The sequence below is a fragment of the Pelodiscus sinensis genome, chromosome 5 (genome assembly GCF_052426305.1).
Source record: "Pelodiscus sinensis isolate ZL-2025 chromosome 5, ASM5242630v1, whole genome shotgun sequence".
NCBI classification, from domain to species: Eukaryota; Metazoa; Chordata; order Testudines; family Trionychidae; genus Pelodiscus; species Pelodiscus sinensis.
This window is the reverse complement of record NC_143056.1, coordinates 132544843-132563050: the sequence shown is the minus strand read 5'-3', so window position 1 is coordinate 132563050 and position 18208 is coordinate 132544843. Positions and strand designations below refer to the sequence as shown.

The window sequence follows — 18208 nt, the reverse complement described above, 5'->3', positions numbered from 1 at the left end:
GTGTGAATGTAGCAGTCTCATTTTATCTCTTGGTTTGATTCACTCAGAAACAGTTCTGAGCTTTTTGTGTTGTGTTCAGTGCAGGCTGTCACAGAGGTGTGCACACACCGTGCTCTGTTACAACTTATAACAATTGTAACTGTCTTTTATATGGGACAGAAATAACAAATGTGATCTATATTCACAAAAGGCCATGTTAACAAATTAACATATACGATGATAAATTGAGATCAATTATATAATCCACTAAATTCCCTGGAATTTTTCAGACATGAATCCTGGAAATTACAAAAGACATATGTGGAATCTGAACAACATTGCATTGTCCTATCAAATGATGGGTGGAGTTGCCAGTTTCTTACCCCCATAGGTTGTGCACCACTGTTCCTGTATAGCCACAACAAGGAAAAATGCCCTATGAGCTAGAACCGTATCTAGCGCTAAATCTGTAATTTAGGGCTTTGTCCCTAGCTCAACAATGGGCCTCCTGTGCAACCAGCTGCCTATTCATTTAATTTGGTGACTCCTAGGGTACGTCTAAACTACATGCCTCCATCGACGGAGGCATGTAGATTAGCCAGATCGGCAGAGGGAAATGAAGCCGCGATTAAAATAATCGCGGCTTCATTTAAATTTAAATGGCTGCCCCGCTCTGCCGATCAGCTGTTTGTCGGCAGATCGGGGCAGTCTGGACGCGCCGTGCTGACAAAGAAGCCTTTCTTGATCGGCACAGGTATGCCTCGTGAAACCAGGTTTACCTGTGCTGATCAAGAAAGGCTTCTTTGTCGGCGTGGAGCGTCCAGACTGCCCCGATCTGCCGACAAACAGCTGATCGGCAGAGCGGGGCAGCCATTTAAATTTAAATGAAGCCGCGATTATTTTAATCGCGGCTTCATTTCCCTCTGCCGATCTGGCTAATCTACATGCCTCCGTCGACGGAGGCATGTAGTCTAGACACACCCCTACTTCTAATACTGTGAGAGAAGGTTATAATATATCATAGTGATTTGTCAACAGAATTGCGAAAATGTATCATTTAATAGCACAGAAGGCAAGAGTGCAGCAAATTAATCCCCAGGGCATGAGTGACACCAAGGGTGACTTGTTCACTGAGCTCATTAATTAGGTGCCTCTCTCAGCACAGTTATTCTCACTTACTTCAGGGAGTATGTCCCATGGATCAGATCTCAATATAAAACTTTTCAAATTCTCAAAATAAGCACTTTCTGTCTATGAGGCAACCCCACCACATCTCCCTCTTCTCAGCAGGTAAGTGCAGCTGTCCTACATCACCGTCACACTCCCACAGACCCAAGGTGACCACAAGGGTTCTCCTTCACGATCTCTATCACTAAATGCTTAAGCCCAGACCCTACACTCAGAGGTACAGACACAACATCTTAGGCAGTTACATAGTCACTCAGGCAGGTGGTTTCCAATATCTCTCAGGGCTTTCTTACACTGCAATGGAAATGCCATTTCAGATGAAAAAACAAAAAGCTTCATGAGCACAGCAACCACGTCTTCCCCCAAGCTGACATGCTGAGCTACAGAGCTCCCCGTGCCCAAAGAGGGGAGAGAGCGTGAAACTCATTTACCCTCACCCTGTCCTGAACTAAGCAATTGTCTCTTCAGTCTCAGATGACTTTCCGCCTGATTCTCTCACAACCAAGTCACGGGGCGCTGTTTGCTGCTCAGATTAATGAAGAGGAGGGTTTGTCTGTGGGGCACAATTCATCTACATGTTCTTGTATGTGCACAGTGTGTGCATTGAAGGAGACACCTAACACAACCAGCTGTGAACATCTGGCTCTGTGGACTAAGCTCTTCCTTGATCTCGAACTGGTGTCCATTAAGAAACTGATCCCCAGTTTTCGTCCCTTAATTTGTTACACAGAGGGGATAATTTCCCTGAGCCATCCACCTGCTCGTCTGCTGCCTGATGCCTACACAGAGATGGAAGAGGGAAATCACTCGGTGGTGACAGAATTCATTTTCTCAGGACTGTCAGATCATCCGCAGCTGCAGGTCCCTCTGTTTCTGTTGTTCCTACTTATTTATGTTACCACCCTGGTGTGGAATGGGGGGATGATCTGGTTAATCACAACAGACCCCAGACTCCACACCCCCATGTACTTTTTCCTCAAGATTTTGTCTTTCTGTGATATCTGCTGTTCTTCAACAATAGCCCCTAAAACAATCCTCGATTTCTTAGCTAAAAGGAAAACTATTTCTTACACTGACTGTGCTGTGCAAACATATTTTTCTATCTTCCTATCAGATGTTGAGAGTCTCTTGCTGGCTGTAATGGCCTATGACCGTTATGTGGCCATCTGTAACCCGCTGCTCTATATGGTCACCATATCCAAGCAGCGCTGCAAGCAGCTGGTGGCTGGGGCGTGTATTGTGGGGTTGGTGGATGCAATGATTCAGACATGTCTGACATTTCAGCTTTCATTCTGCCGTTCCAGTGTCATCAACCATTACTTCTGTGATGTTCCCGCATTGCTGGCGCTCTCCTGCTCTGACTACAGCCTCAATGAGATTGTGCAATTTGCTGTTGCATGCTTCATTAATCTGAACAGCTTTATGACCATCCTCCTTTCTTATGCCTATATCTTCTTCACCGTCCTGCAAATCCGCTCTACCGAGAGCCGGCACAAAATTTTCTCCACCTGTGCTTGCCATTTAACGGCCGTGGTCATTTTATATGGCCCAGGCCTTTTTATATATTTACAGCCTATATTCACCTATTCCACAGACATGGGAAAAATAACCTCAGTGTTCTACATGCTAGTAATCCCCATGTTGAACCCCCTCATCTACAGCCTGAGGAACAGGGAGGTGAAGGACGCCCTGAGGAAAGCCATGAATAAAGTCCTAAGCAATTAATCCAATACCAGTCATGGTTTTCATACAGTGTAATGTAAAGTGCCATTTCATATGATGAAAAAAAAGACTCATGAGTACAGCAAGCAGGTCCTGCCCCAAACCAACAAGCCGAGCTACAGAAGCCTCCTTGGACAAAGAGCAGAGAGAGCATGAAACTCATTTACTGTCAACCCTTCCTGAGCTAAGCAATTGTCTCTTCAGTTTCAGATGACTTTCAGCCTGATTCTCTCACAACCAAGTCACAAGGTTCTGTTTGCTGCTCAGATTAGTGAAGAGGGTTTCTCAATCAATCACGATTCACCTGCATGTCCTTGTATGTGTACAGTATGTGCATTGCATGGGACACCTGATATGACCAGCTGTGAACATCTGGCTCTGTGGAATAAGCTCTTCCTTGATCCCGAACTTGTATCCATTAATTGGTTACAGAAAAGGGATAATTTCCCTGAGCCATCCACCGGCCGACCTGCTGCCTGATCTCAGCCCAGAGGAGATGGAAGAGGGAAATCACTCGGTGGTGACTGAGTTCATTCTCTCAGGACTGACAGATCGTCCGGAGCTGCAGCTCCCCCTCTTTGTGTTGTTCCAATTGATTTATGTTGCCACCCTGGTGGGGAATGGTGGAATGATCTGGTTAATCACGATTGACCCCCAACTCCACACTCCCATGTACTTTTTCCTCCGGAGTTTGTCTTTCGATGATCTCTGCCTCTCCACAGTGATTGCCCCTAAGATGATGCTGGATGTCTTAGCCGAAAGGAAAAGCATTTCTTATACTGCTTGCACTGCGCAAATGTATTTCTATATCTGTTTTGGATCTATTGAGTGTCTCTTGCTGGCTGTGATGGCGTACGACCGTTATGTGGCCATCTGTAACCCCCTGCTCTATTGGGTCACCATGTCCAAGCAGAGCTGTAACCAGCTGGTGGCTGGGGTGTGTGCTGTGGGCTTGGTGAATGCAATGATCCACACGTGTCTGACATTCCGGCTGCCATTCTGCAGCTCCAACATTATCAATCATTTCTTCTGTGATATTCCTCCATTGCTGGTGCTCTCCTGCTCTGACACCCGCATCAATCAGATTCTGATATCTGCCTTTGCATTGTTCTTTAATCTGACTACCATTATAACAATTCTCCTCTCCTATGTCTATATCTTCTCCACCATCCTGCAAATGCCCTCTTCTGAGGGCTGGCACAAAACCTTCTCCACCTGTGCTTGCCACTTGACTACAGTGGTCATATCATATGGCACCTTCCTTTTCATCTATTTGCAACATTACCCCAGCTATTGCACGGACATTGACAAAATAGCCTCTCTGTTCTACACGCTGGTGATCCCCATGTTAAACCCCCTCATCTACAGCCTGAGGAACAGAGAGGTGAAGGTCGCCCTGAGGAGAGCCATGAATAAGCTCCTGAGCAATTCATGATTCTGTTCATCCTGGTGCAGGTTGAGTGATGGGCATTGGAAAGAGGTGAATTCAATTCCCAGCTCCTGGCAAGGACATTTTCCAGACCCCCGGTGTATTGTTTCTCATTGTTATATTGTTCTTATTACATTGTTATTCCAAGAAATCCTGCAGGCTCCAACTGAGATCAGGCTTTAGTATGACTCCATCAAAACTAAAGGAGGCACCTGTTTCACATAGGAGAGCATATCAATATATCTCGTTGCTGGGGTGGTTTCATTATGACCTGCGTGATTTCTGTGGCTGAAGCAAATAGACTCATTGGAGAGATTGTCCCCAGGTTTATGTCCATGCACAATGAAGAAAAACTTCATTTCTATCAGAACATCCTTCACTTCATCGTAAGGGAACTGCAAACAAGGAGGCGCATAAGTTGTAACAGAGCACGGTGTGTGCACACCTCTGTGAGAGACTGCACTGAACACAACACAAAATAGCTCAGAACGTTTTCTGAGCGAATCAAACAGAGATAAAATCAGACAGTACATTCACACCTTCTTGGCAGCTTTGTTGTGCGTTCTGGCTCCGATCTCTATTGGAATGTACGATAGACTGGCAAGGGTAGAGGTGTGGGAATTTTTTGACTCCAGGGATTGTGAGTGCCAAAGAGATAAAGCCGGGCCCATAACTGTATTTTTAGTTCACCGCTGCTTAGAACACGTCTCATCCCGATCTAAATCTTTTTCCAGCCTCCTTCTGCTTCAATGTAAATGCAAACACAAGGAGCGGCTAGCCTGGCAAACTGGGAGTGGAAGAGGCGGTAATGCTACCTCCTCCCTTGTAGGCTTCTATCCAGTGACCAGAGCACTCACGTGGGATGTGGGAGACACATGTCAATCCCGTTCTGTCTAGTGTGTTGAAGCAATTTGAAACTGGGTCTCGCACACTCCTGGGGAGCACCCTCGAGACTGGTGGTGTTGTGTCTTTGGTCTTCCTTACAGCTGGTCGATGGTCATGCTGTACGTTGATTCCAGTTATGTTTCTGCAACTTGATGTAGCTTAGTTTAATGTGCAGCGGTGCCACACCTTGTGCTCACCATGCTGTGTCAATGGGAGAGTTATGAAACTGAACCCATGTCACTTAGATCACCTGCCAGTATCAGTGTTCACCAGCCTTGGGACAGATCCTCTGCAGGCGTTGGGTACAGACGTCGATGGACAATTGCTGCCCCATTGATCTGATGTGTCTCCACCAGATGTGCCAAAAAAACCCGGCTTCCTTTCTGGCAGCACCATCGATGTAGCCAGTGGTGCAGCTCTCGCCTCCGTCTCTCTTGCTGGAGCCGTGGTGTTTATGAAAGCCCCAGGCAGAATCACAGGGCCAGACAGAAAGAATGATTCTATTGACTGGCTGCCAGGGGCACCCACTGAGAGGGGAAGCTGTTCAACTTCCTGTCCCTGTTCCAATGAGTCTTTCATTTGGGATACCCAGTAGAACCACTTTGGAAGGAGTGATTGAGAGCAACCCAGAAAGGCATTTCTCTTTGCTCCATTCCTGGGATTATTTCTAGAAAGGCAAGAAACCCACATTCAGATCTGAGTCCAGCATTGGACAGACAGGGGGATTGAACCTGGATGTGTCACATCACAGGGAAACGCACTGACTATGGGCCAATATATTAGAAAGGGCGAGTGCACCTCTGCCTCCTTAGATTGGCTGCTTTGTATCTGGTAACTAAAATGTTTCCCCTGACACACACTCTCACACACAATCAGTCCCTCTTTCTCTTTATTAAGTTCATAATCCGCTGATCATCATTGTTCTGGGAAAATGTGTGTGGCAACATTATATATTGAAGCCAATGGGCTCATTTGCCTTTGTTCTATTTACTGCTTTTGTATTCCAGCTTCATTATGTTCACTCCTACATTTTATTCTGCATTAGATGCAACAGTCATGCAAGTAACCTACGGGCTTGTATCCTGTAAGACATTAGCTTCAGCAAAGTTTTGTAAGTCTGGAGGCCTATATACCTAAGCCAGGGGTGGCCGACCTGTGGCTCTAAAGCACAGAGAAATGCCCAGTTCAAAACTGAGAGCAGAAGTCTGTGGTAGTAACCTGTTAAAGCCCTGGACTCCTCTACATCCTCTAGCAAGGAGTTCCACAGGTTGACAGTTTGCTGAGTGAAGAAAAACTTCTTTTTTTGTTATGAACCTGCTGCCTATTCATTTCATGTGGTGACCGCTAGTTCTAATACTGTGAGAGAAGGTTATAAAATATCATAGTGATTTGTCTGCAGAATTGCGGAATTGCATCATTTAATAGTACAGAAGGGAAGAGTGCAGCAAATTAATCCCCAGGGCATGAGTGACACCAAGGGTGACTTGTTCACTGAGCTCATTAATAATCTACGGTGCCTCTCTCAGCACAATTATTCCCACTTACTTCAGGGAGCATGTCTCATAGATCAGATCTCAATATAAAACTTCTCAAATCCTCAAAATAGACACTTTCTGTCTATGGGGAAGCCCCACCACATCTCCCTCTTCTCAGCAGGTAAGTGCAGTTGTCCTGCATCATCGTCACACTCCCATAGTCCCCATGGTGACCACAAGGTTTCTCCTTCATGATCTCTAGCACTGAAAGCTTCAACCCAGACTCTACACTCAGAGGCACAGAAACAACACCTTGGGCAATTACATAGTCACACAGGCGGGTGGTTTCCAGTATCTCTCAGGGTTTTCGTACACACCAATGGAAATGCAATTTCAGATGAAAAAACAAAAAGCTTCATGAGCACAGCAACCATGTCTTTCCCCAAGCTGACATGCTGAGCTACAGAGCTCCCCTTGCCCAAAGGGGAGAGAGCGTGAAACTCATTTACCCTCACCCCGTCCTGAGCTGACCAATTGTCTCTTCAGTCTCAGATGACTTTCTGCCCGATCCTCTCACAACCAAGTCACAAAGCGCTGTTTGCACCTCAGATTAGTGAGAACGACGGTTTGTCTGTGGGGCATGATTCATCTGCATGTCCTTGTATGTGCACAGTGTGTGCATTGAAGGAGACACCGGACACAACCAGCTGTGAACATCTGGCTCTGTAAAATAAGCTCTTCCTTGATCTCGAACTGGTGTCCATTACGAAACTGAACCCCAGTTTTCTTCCCTTAATTCGTTACACAGAAGGGATAATTTCCCTGAGCCATCCACCTGCTCGTCTGCTGCCTGATGCCTACACAGAGGAGATGGAAGAGGGAAATCACTCGGTGGTGACAGAATTCATCCTTTCAGGACTGACGGATCATCCCCAGCTGCAGGTCCCCCTGTTACTGTTGTTCCTACTCATTTATGTTACCACCCTGGTGGGGAATGGGGGGATGATCTGGTTAATCATGACAGACCGCAGACTCCACACCCCCATGTACTTTTTCATCGTGATTTTGTTTTTCTCTGATATCTGCTGTTCTTCAACAATAGCCCCTAAAACAATCCTCGATTTCTTAGCCAAAAGGAAAACTATTTCTTACACTGACTGTGCTGTGCAAACATATTTCTCTATCTTCCTATCAGATGTTGAGTGTCTCTTGCTGACTGTAATGGCCTATGACCGTTATGTGGCCATCTGTAACCCGCTGCTCTATACAGTCATCATGTCCAAGCAGCGTTGTGGCCAGCTGGTGGCTGGAGCGTGTATTGTGGGATTGGTGGATGCAATGATTCAGACATGTCTGACGTTTCAGCTGTCATTCTGCCGCTCCAATGTCATCAACCATTACTTCTGTGATGTTGCCCAACTAATGGCACTCTCCTGCTCTGACTACAGCCTCAATGAGATTGTGCTGTTTGCTCTTGCATGCTTCATTAATCTGAACAGTTTTATGATCATCCTCCTTTCCTATGTCTATATCTTCTCCACCGTTCTGCACATCTGCTCTGCCGAGGGCCGGCACAAAACCTTCTCCACCTGCGCTTGCCACTTAACGGCCGTGGTCATTTCATATGGCACAGGCCTTTTTATATATTTACGACCTATGTCCACCTATTCTACGGACATGGAAAAAATAACCTCCGTGTTCTACATGTTGGTGATCCCCATGTTGAACCCCCTCATCTACAGCCTGAGGAACAGGGAGGTGAAGGTTGCCCTGAGGAAAACCATGAATAAACAACTAACCAATTTCTGAATCTGTTCACCTCAGTGTTGGTTGGGTGACTGGCAGTGGAAAGAGTAGAATTCAATTTCCATCCCATTGCAATGACTTTTTACAGACCCCTCATAGTATTATTGTTCATTGTTATATTATTCTAATTACATTATTATTCAAAGAAATCCTCCAGGCTTCAACTGAAGTCAGGCTTTAGTGTTACTCCATCAAAACGAAAAGAGGCACCTGTTTTACATGGAGAGTATCTCAATATATCTTTGTTCCTGGGTGGTTTTCTTAGGACCTGTGTCCTTTGTGTGGCTAAAGCAAAGGGAGTTGTCACAGAGATTGTCCCCTGCTTTGAGTCCACACACTACGAAGAAAAACATGATTTCCCTCACAATGTCTGTCACTTCCTTTTAAGGGAACTACAAAGAAAGAGGAGCATAATTTGTAAGAGGGGCCAGAGTCTGTGCGCACCTCTGTGACAGCCTGCACTGAACACAACACAAAATAGCTCAGAAAGGGTGAACTTTTCATCTGTCAATTACACCCTGAGATAAAACCAGACAGTAACATTCATACCTCCTTGGCAGGTTTGCTCTATGTTCTTACTCTGAGCTCTGCTGGAATGTACCATAGACTAGCAAGAGTAGAGGTGTGGGAATTTTTTGACTCCAGAAACACAGTGTGCTAAATAGATAAAGCTGTGCCCATAACTGATTTTTTTTAGTTCACAGCTGCTTAGAAAACATCTCAACCTGATCCAAATCTTTTTCCTGCCTCCTTCTGCTTCAATGTAAATGCAAAGTCAAGGAGGGAATAGACAGGCAAACTGGACGGGAGTGGAAGAGGTGCGGTGATGCTGCAGGAATCCTCATCTGCTTCTATCCAGTGATCAGAGCACTCATGTGGGATTTGGGAGACAGAGGTCAATTCCCCTCTGTCTGAATGTGGGTCTCCCACACTTCTGGGGAGCGTTCTGGTGACTAGCTCAGTTGTGTCCTGGGTCTTCTTAGGGGATGGTCAACATTCTATGATGAAAATTAAAGATATCCTTTAAGAATATAGGAATTTTTAGAAATATAAAATATTTGTTGGTACGTTCAATATGTAATTGTTTTTATCATTTCAGTGATATGGAAACAATATTTTCACAAGCCTCCACTAATTCACAGTCCCCATGGAACAGTAAGACAAAGTGGATCTTTAATTCTCTCTGCCTTCCTTAGACCTACTCTGAATGGGAGCAATCAAACATACTTGCTTGTTTCACTAGACAGCTAGCTTCAAAAAAGTTTGTAGTTCCTTATATGGCCTACATCCAAATAATTCCTCTAAGCACGTCAAAATCTTTTATTCTATTGATTGCCATAACTTCCGTATTATGTGGTGCTACATTACATCTGTTTAAGAATGAGATGAGGCACAGAGAAACTTAATCCTCTGATTCATGGTCACACAAACGGTCTTCTGTTAAGCCAGGAAATGAGACCCAAATTACAAAATTCTAAGCAAATGCTCTACCTTCTACGCAGTCTTTCCTTCTCATGACAATAGAGGAACACGTGTAAATCCTTGTTTTAAAAGAGTGGTGACACAACCCCTCTTTCTCAACATAAAACGCATAATCCGCTGACCATCATTGTCCTGGTAAAATTTGGGTTGGAACAATATAAGTAAACTATAAGATTTTACTCTATATGGAATGAGTTTTTCCTCTCAGCAAGGTCAATCAAATTTCAGTGCCTGGTGAAGTGATCATTCCTGGGAAGGAAGAAGGATGTGAGTGAGAAATCTAAATTTTGACAGACAAACCGCTGGAGTTTTCTATTCATTCAGAAATTGTCTCAAAAACCCCATGCTGGAGATGCTTCTTGCAAAAAAGAAATGACCATGAGAAGCAAAGGCAAAGGTCTGAAAGCTACTATCCCTTTCTCTTTGTCCGCAACATAAAAAACAGTCTGGATTAAAGTGGAAGAACCTTTGGACTGGAGAGTTCTTGGTGAAAGGCATCCAGACCATTACACTGCAGTTGAAGGTGGTGAGAGAAAATTTTGTTTCAATTCCTTTAGTTTTCTAAGTTACATATTAGTTGCATTTTACCTTTTATTTCTTTTTAACTAAGTCTCGCCTTCATTGTTTGCAATCTCTTAAAATCTCTAGATAAATCTCTCTCTCAAGAGTCAGGAAATGTGTTTTATTATTTAATCCAGGCCTGTGGAATTTTGTATTGAAACAGGTTGGGAAACTCTACTTGAGAAGAGGGTTTGCACAGGCCACTTTCTGTTAATAAAAGGACATAATTTGTACGTGCTGGTATTGTCCAGGAGAGTGCTGGATGGTATAGGACACACATTCAATTCAGCATTGCTAGGTCCTCTGACATAGAGGTTCGTATTCTGTGTTGTCGGGTGGAAAAGCAGAGGGGGATTCTCTTGTTCATGAACCAGCCAGAAGATGAGCCCAAGGTTTAGCTCTGAGTTATAGGCAGCTGAAGAAGGAAAGCAACTGTGGGGAATAGATTATCCAATGTGTGCAGAACTGAAAGTGTGAAGCAATCAAGTGGCGCACACAGTATTGATAATCTGCAGCTTTCGCAACATTTTACAGCTACCTGCTCAGTTCATAGAATTCAGTGTCCCAATAGAGTTCCTCAGATCAAAGGTGTTTAAGGGATGGGCCCAAAATTCCTCAATTGAGGAGGAGCATTGATAAGAACAGAAGCCAAATCTCATGTACATGGTTCTGATACATGCTACAGTGGGTATGATGTGGGACAGTCTGATTCCAAGCTAGTTTGTAACAGACTCCAAATTAACTCTTCTGAAAGGATTGGCCTTCCTTTGGTGAAGGTGGCCAACCAATAAAATAGACTCTATTCATCTCATTCTCCTGCAATATTAAAATGACCCGGCGGGGGATACAGCATTCCACGCCACCTGGGGCTCTTGTCCTCTGTGCTCAAAATCCACCAGAAAGACGGGGCATCGACATTAATTACGTCCTCTGTACAACTGTTGTCCTAGGACCAAAGATGCTAGGGGGAGCAATGCTGGAAGCCATCAAAGCCAAATTTACCCTCAGGAAGCAGCTCCAAGGGTACCATGGGCATGATGGGCAAATGGGGAACGATTTGACGCTGAGGCTGATTTCAGGGTTCTAACCTGGTTCTGTTTCTGTTCTTTTGAACTCCTTGTGGATGAAGGAAAGGAAAACAAAGGTACAACCAAGTCATGGGCAAAAGGGTGAGTTTGAAAGGATTTTGGCCTTCAGTTGAAGTGAGAACTAGCCAGTCACAGAACCGCAGAAGTGGGAGGGACTTGGAGACGTCATCCCTAAGTCCAGTCCCTTGCACTCATGGAAGGACAAAGCACTATCGAGAACATCCCTGACATGTGTATGTCTCACGTGAACTTAGATATCTCCAATGATAAAGATGTAATAACATCCCTAGGCAGTTGTGACTTGGTTGGGACTCTAGGTAGTGACTGAGGGACCCTATAGACATCTGGCACCAACTGCTCCTTTTCCAACATCTCCCTGTTTCCTTGAGTCACTTCCCCATAGCATCAGCTACTTCTTTACCATGTATCAGGACTTTAGTCTGGCAGTCAGTCAGTCTGTAGCTCCTGTTGCCTCCCAACTTTACCCTAACCCTGTGACCTCATTCCAAGGGCCATTCTGCTAACTTGCTTTTTTTATATGGAACAGGCTGGCCCTGATTGGCTGCTCCACTAAGCCCTCTCCCTAAGGTTGGATCAATAAGTCCTCCTCTGATTGGGTCAGTTCTCTCCAAAGTTGCCTTAACCAATCTCCCACTGTGTGGCAGATGCACCATAAGGCCATGTCAGGGTTTCCAACTATTTATTAACCCAATTGAAAGACATGTGAATAAGGTTACTCCCAGTCAGAGACGGGGAAATTAAGGCAGAAAGAATTTGAGACCCATAATTTCATATGAGTCCACAAACTCACTGAATTGGTGAATGCTTTGGAAAATGCTGCTTCAAAATGCAAGGAATCAGAAGAGGCCACTACAAACAGTTTCAGAAGGGTCATTTCTAGCTTTACAGGAAAATGCCCAATTAACAATACAGAGGAGATGTCTGGGGCCACTTCCTGTCGTCTCCATCAGGCACAATGAGTGGAGCTATGTGGCATACTTTGAGGAGTACATAAGAAGATAAGAATGTCTATAGTAGGTCAGACCAAAGGTCCATCCAGCCCAGTATCATACCTGCCGATAATGGCCAATACAGATGCCCCAGAGGGAGGGAACAGAACACGTAATTCTCACGTGATCCCTCTCATCAACCATTTACAGACAAACGGAGGGTGGGGACACCATTCCTGCCCATCCTAGCTAACAATCATTGGTGAAACCAACCTCTATGAATCTATATAGCTCTTTTCTGAACCCTCTTAAAGCCCTACACTTCACCACATCCTCTGGCAAGGAGTTCCACAGGTTGACTGTTTGCTAGGTGAAGAAAAGCTTCCATTTTTTGTTTTGAACCTGCTGCCTAATGATTTCCTTTGGTGACCCCTAGTTCTAATACTGTGAGAAAAGGTTATAAAATGTCACAGAGACTTGTCTGCAGTAGAGCAAAATCACATCATTTAATAGCAAAGGAAGAAAGTGTGCTGCAAATTAACCCCGGGGCATGACTGACACCAAGCATGACTTTGGTTCACTGAGCTCATTAATTGCGTGTGGTGTCTCTTTGAGCTCAGCTATTCCACTAACCTCTGAGAAGTTTTATACTGAAATCCGAACACTGGGACATGTTCCCTAACACACAAAACAGTCACTTTTTGTTGATGGTGAAATCCTACCACATCCCCTTCTTCTAAGCATCTAAGTTCTGTTGCCCTGCATCACTGTCACATTCAGACAGACCCCCATAGTGACCAGAAGATATTTCATTCATAGTCGCTAGCACTGAAAGCTTGAGAGCAGATCATATCCCCTTCAGTAAAGACACAGCACACTCGGCAATTACGTGGTTACTGAGGTGGATGGTTTCCAGAATCAATCATGGTTTTCATACAGGGCAATGCAAAGTGCCTTTTCATATGAAGAAAAAAAAGATTCATGAGTACAGCAAGCAGGTCCTGCCCCAAACCAACAGCCAAGCTACAGAAGTCTCCTTGCTGGAAGAGCAGAGAGAGCATAACACTCATTTACTGTCAACCCTTCCTGAGCTAAGCAATTGTCTCTTCAGTTTCAGATGACTTTCAGCCTGATTCTCTCACAACCAAGTCACAAGGCTCTGTTTGCTGCTCAGATTAGTGAAGAAGAGGGTTTCTCCATCAATCACAATTCACCTGCGTGTCCTTGTATGTGTACAGTATGTGCATTGAATGGGACACCTGATATGACCAGCTGTGAATATCTGGCTCTGTGGAATAAGCTCATCCTTGATCCCGAACTTGTATCCATTAATTTGTTATAGAAAAGGGATAATTTCCCTGAGCCATCCACCGGCCGACCTGCTGTCTGATCTCAGCCAAGAGGAGATGGAAAAGGGAAATCACTCTGTGGTGACTGAGTTCATTCTCTCAGGACTGACAGATCGTCCGGAGCTGCATGTCCCACTGTTTGTGTTGTTCCTACTGATATATGTTGCCACCCTGGTAGGGAATGGTGGAATGATCTGGTTAATCACGATTGACCCCCGACTCCACACCCCCATGTACTTTTTCCTCCAGAGTTTGTCTTTCTGTGATCTCTGTGGTTCCACTGTAATAGCGCCTAAGATGATGCTGGATTTCTTAGACGAAAGGAAAAGCATTTCTTATACTGCTTGCGCTGTGCAAATGTATTTCTATATCTGTTTTGGAACTATTGAGTGTCTCTTGCTGGCTGTGATGGCGTACGACCGTTATGTGGCCATCTGTAACCCGCTGCTCTATACGGTCACTATGTCCAAGCAGAGCTGTAACCAGCTGGTGGCTGGGGTGTGTGCTGTGGGGTTGGTGAATGCAATGATCCACACGTGTCTGACATTCCGGCTGCCACTCTGCAGCTCCAATGTCATCAATCATTTCTGCTGTGATATTCTTTCACTTCTGACGCTCTCCTGCTCTGACACCCGCATCAATCAGATTGTGATATTTGCCTTTGCATTGTTCATTAGTCTGACTAGCGCTATAACAATTCTCCTCTCCTATGTCTATATCATCTCCACCATCCTGCAAATGTCCTCTTCGGAGGGCCGGCACAAAGCCTTCTCCACCTGTGCTAGCCACTTGACTACAGTGGTCATATTATATGGCACCCTCCTTTTCATCTATTTGCGACCTAACTCCAACTATCACACGGACATAGACAAAATAGCCTCTCTGTTCTACACACTGGTGATCCCCATGCTGAACCCCCTCATCTACAGCCTGAGGAACAGGGAGGTGAAGGTCGCCCTGAGGAAAGCCATGAATAAGCTCCTGAGCAATTCATGAATCTGTTCATCCCAGCACAGGTTGAGTGACGGGCAGTGGAAAGAGGTAAATTCAATTCCCAGCTCACGGCAATGACATTATTTCTGACCCATGGTGTATTGTTTTTTGCTGTTATATTGTTCTTATAACATCGTTATTCCAACAAATCCTGCAGGCTCCAATTAAAGTAAGGCTTTAGTGTTACTCCATCAAAACTAAAGGAGGCACCTGTTTCACATGGGAGAGCATATCAATATATCTTTGTTCCTGGGGGGGGGGGGTTTACTATGAACTGCGCGATTTCTGAGGCTGAAGTAAAGGGAGTTGTTGGAGAGATTGTCCTCAGGTTTGTGCCCATGCACTATTAAGAAAAACATGATTTCCCTCTCAACATCTGTCACTTCATCCTAAGGGAACTAGGGGCGCATAATTTGTAAGAGGGACCCCGGTGTGTGCACACCTCTGTGACAGCCTGCACTGAACACAACACAAAATAGCTCAGAAAGGGTGAACTTTTGATACATCAGTTAAACCCAGAGATATAATTGGACAGTGACACCTCCTTGACAGGTTTGCTCTGTGTTCTTGTGCTGAGCTCTGTTAGAATTTACCATAGACCACCAAGGATAGACATGTGGGATTTTTTTACTCCAGGGACTGAGTGTGCCAAACAGATACAGCTGTGTCCATAACTGTTAGTTTAGTTTACAACTGCTTAGAAAACATCTCTGCCTGATCCAAATCTTTATCCTGCCTCCTCCTTCTTCAGTCTAAACACAAACACAAGGAACAGCTAGACTGGCAAAATGGATTGGAGTAGAAGAGGCGGTGCTGCTGCTGCGGCTGGTACTGCTTGTAGAGTTTAACCCAGCGATCAGAGCACTGACATGGGATGTGGCAGACAGGGGTCAATCCCCCCTCTTTCTGGGGTGCTGAAGCAACTTGAAATCGGGTCTCACGGTGCTGGGGAGCACTCTGGAGACTAGCCATGTTGTATCGTGGGGCTAGGCAAGGCTCACACTGTGCGTTGATTCTAGTTATGCTATTGCAAGTTGATGTAGCTTAGTTTTACGTGCAGCAATGCCCACACCCTGTGCACACCATGCTGTGTCAATGGGGGAGTTATAGAACTGAACCCATGACACTTAGATCACTTGCCAGGATCAGTGTTCACCAGCCTTGGGACTAATCCTCTGCGGGTGCTGGGTACAGATGTGTCGCTGAGCAATTGCTGCCCCATTGATCTGATGTGTCTTCACCAGACCTGCCAAACATACCCGGCTTCATTTCTGGCAGCAGTGTCCATGTAGCCCGTGGTGCAGCTCTGGCCTCAGTCTCTGCTGCTGGAACTGTGGTGTTCTTGAGAGCCCCGGGCAGAATCACAGGGCCAGACAGAGAGAATGATTCTATTGACTGGTTGCCCAGGGCACCCACCTAGAGGGGGAACTGATCTACTTCATGACCCTGTTCCCATGGGTCGGTCATTTCTGTTACATAGTAGAACCACTTCGGAAGGAGAGACTGAGAGTGACCCAGACAGGAATAGCTCATTGTTCGGTGGCTGGGATTCTTTCTGGAAAGACAGGAAACCCGCATGCAGACTTGTGGCTAGTACTGGACAGACAGGGGAATTGAACCTGGATGTGTTACCTCCAAGGGAAACACCCTGACTGCGGGACAATAAATAAGAAAGCGTGAAAACACCTCTGCCTCCTTTTTCCTGTTGTTTTATATCCACCACCTAAAATTCTTCCCCTGACGAACACACATGGTTTTCAGTGAAGCAATGTTTCACTGTTATGGGCAATAAATTATTTGTCTACTAGAAATGTGTCCAATTCTGGATACATTTGCATAATAGTCACTGCACTGAATGTTGACCATGGGAAGACTGGGTTGTGGAGCCATTGATTACAAGATCCTATCTATATATTGGTATGAAAGGTCTAAGGGAGAAGAACCACATACTTCCTAGACTGGGTGATCTTTGTTTCTACATGCAATATTAAGGAGTTATTAGGATGTTGCAGTATTTGCTGATGCTCACAGAAAACAGAGATAGATACTTCAAACCCAGGCACTCTCATTATTCCACTCACTATAAATACACCCACACATGGCCACCTGTGTTAGCAACTTTATTTTTAATTTTCACATTCTGTGATGAAAAATAAAGATATCCTTTAAGAATATAGGAATTTTGGAAATTGATGTAAAAGAGTGATGATATAGCCCCTCTTTCCCTACATAAATCCCATAATCCGCTGATCATCATTGTTCTTATAAAATGAGTGTTGCTATATTATATGTAAAATATAAGATTCTACTCTATAATTATTGAGTAGTTCCCCTCAGCTAGTGAAAAATTTCTCAGCTGGGGAGGAGCATTGATGAGAACAGAAGCCAAATATCATGTACAAGTATCTGGCAACATTGTACAGTGGGTATGATGTGGGACAGTCTGATTCTGAGACAGGCTGCAACAGATACAGCACACCACACCATTGGCTCCCTCAGGCAGCACCTCCAGAGGTAACATGGGTATGATGAGCAAACGGGGAAAGGTTTAAAATATAATAATATAATTTTAGGGTTCAGACCTAGTTCTGCATCCATCCTTCTCAAAACTTTGTAGATCAAGGAAACAAAAGCAAATTAGAGTCGTGCAAATGGGTTAGTTTGAAAGGATTTTGGCCATCAAATGAAGTGAGAATGAGCTAGACACACAATCATAGAAGCGGAAGGGATCTCGAGACGTCATCCATTAATCTAGTCTCTTGCACTCATGGAAGCACCACAGACACCATCCCTAACCCAAACTTAAATGTTACCAAAGACCCAACCTAAACCTCCCTTGTTGCAATTTAAGCCAACCGTATCTTGTAATATCATCCAAGCTAAGGGATAATAATTTTTCTCCTTCCTTTTCACATTTTATGTACTGAAAAGCTTCACAAAATCCTCTTTCAGTTTCCTCTTCTCCAAACTAAACAAACTAAACAAACAAAGTTCTTTGAAACTTCCCTCATGTGTCATATTTTCTACACATTTTATAATTTTTGTTGCCCTTCTCTGGACCTTCTCCAATATCAGCACTTCTTTCCTTAAATGTGTTGCCCAGAAATGATCACAATGCTCCAAATGAAGCCTAATCACCAGAGACTAGAGCAGAATGACTTCTTCTCTCTTACTTAGAACACTGCCGTCTAGAATGATTTTTGCTTTTCTTGACGTAGGATCATGCTGTTGATTAATATTCAGCTTGGTCTCCTATGACATATAGATCCCTAACTGCAGGACTCCTCCTTCTAGCTTGGTC

General features: G+C 44.6%; 2 protein-coding genes across 2 annotated transcripts; both read left to right on the top strand.

The window, feature by feature from the left end:
* The first annotated feature begins 7899 nt into the window (after positions 1 to 7899).
* On the top strand, positions 7900 to 11614 carry LOC142829333 (olfactory receptor 5AS1-like). Its single transcript, XM_075928822.2, has 2 exons — positions 7900 to 8311; positions 11427 to 11614. Exons 1-2 carry the CDS (start codon positions 7900 to 7902, stop codon positions 11612 to 11614), a joined length of 600 nt encoding a protein of 199 aa, XP_075784937.2.
* Positions 11615 to 13962: 2348 nt separating this feature from the next.
* Positions 13963 to 14910, top strand: LOC102445108 (olfactory receptor 5G9-like). Its single transcript, XM_006133545.3, has one exon. The coding sequence runs from the start codon at positions 13972 to 13974 to the stop codon at positions 14908 to 14910; it is 939 nt and encodes a 312-aa protein (XP_006133607.3). The 5' UTR covers positions 13963 to 13971.
* Positions 14911 to 18208: the final 3298 nt, after the last annotated feature.

Excerpts from the sequence above, each read along its gene's own strand:
- LOC102445108 (XM_006133545.3), top strand. The coding sequence starts at position 13,972 with ATGGAAAAGGGAAATCACTCTGTGGTGACTGAGTTCATTCTCTCAGGA.
- LOC142829333 (XM_075928822.2), top strand. The coding sequence starts at position 7,900 with ATGGCCTATGACCGTTATGTGGCCATCTGTAACCCGCTGCTCTATACA. Across the intron at positions 8,312-11,426 it reads GGTCATTTCATATGGCACAG|AAAGACGGGGCATCGACATT; the intron begins GCCTTTTTATAT and ends AAAATCCACCAG.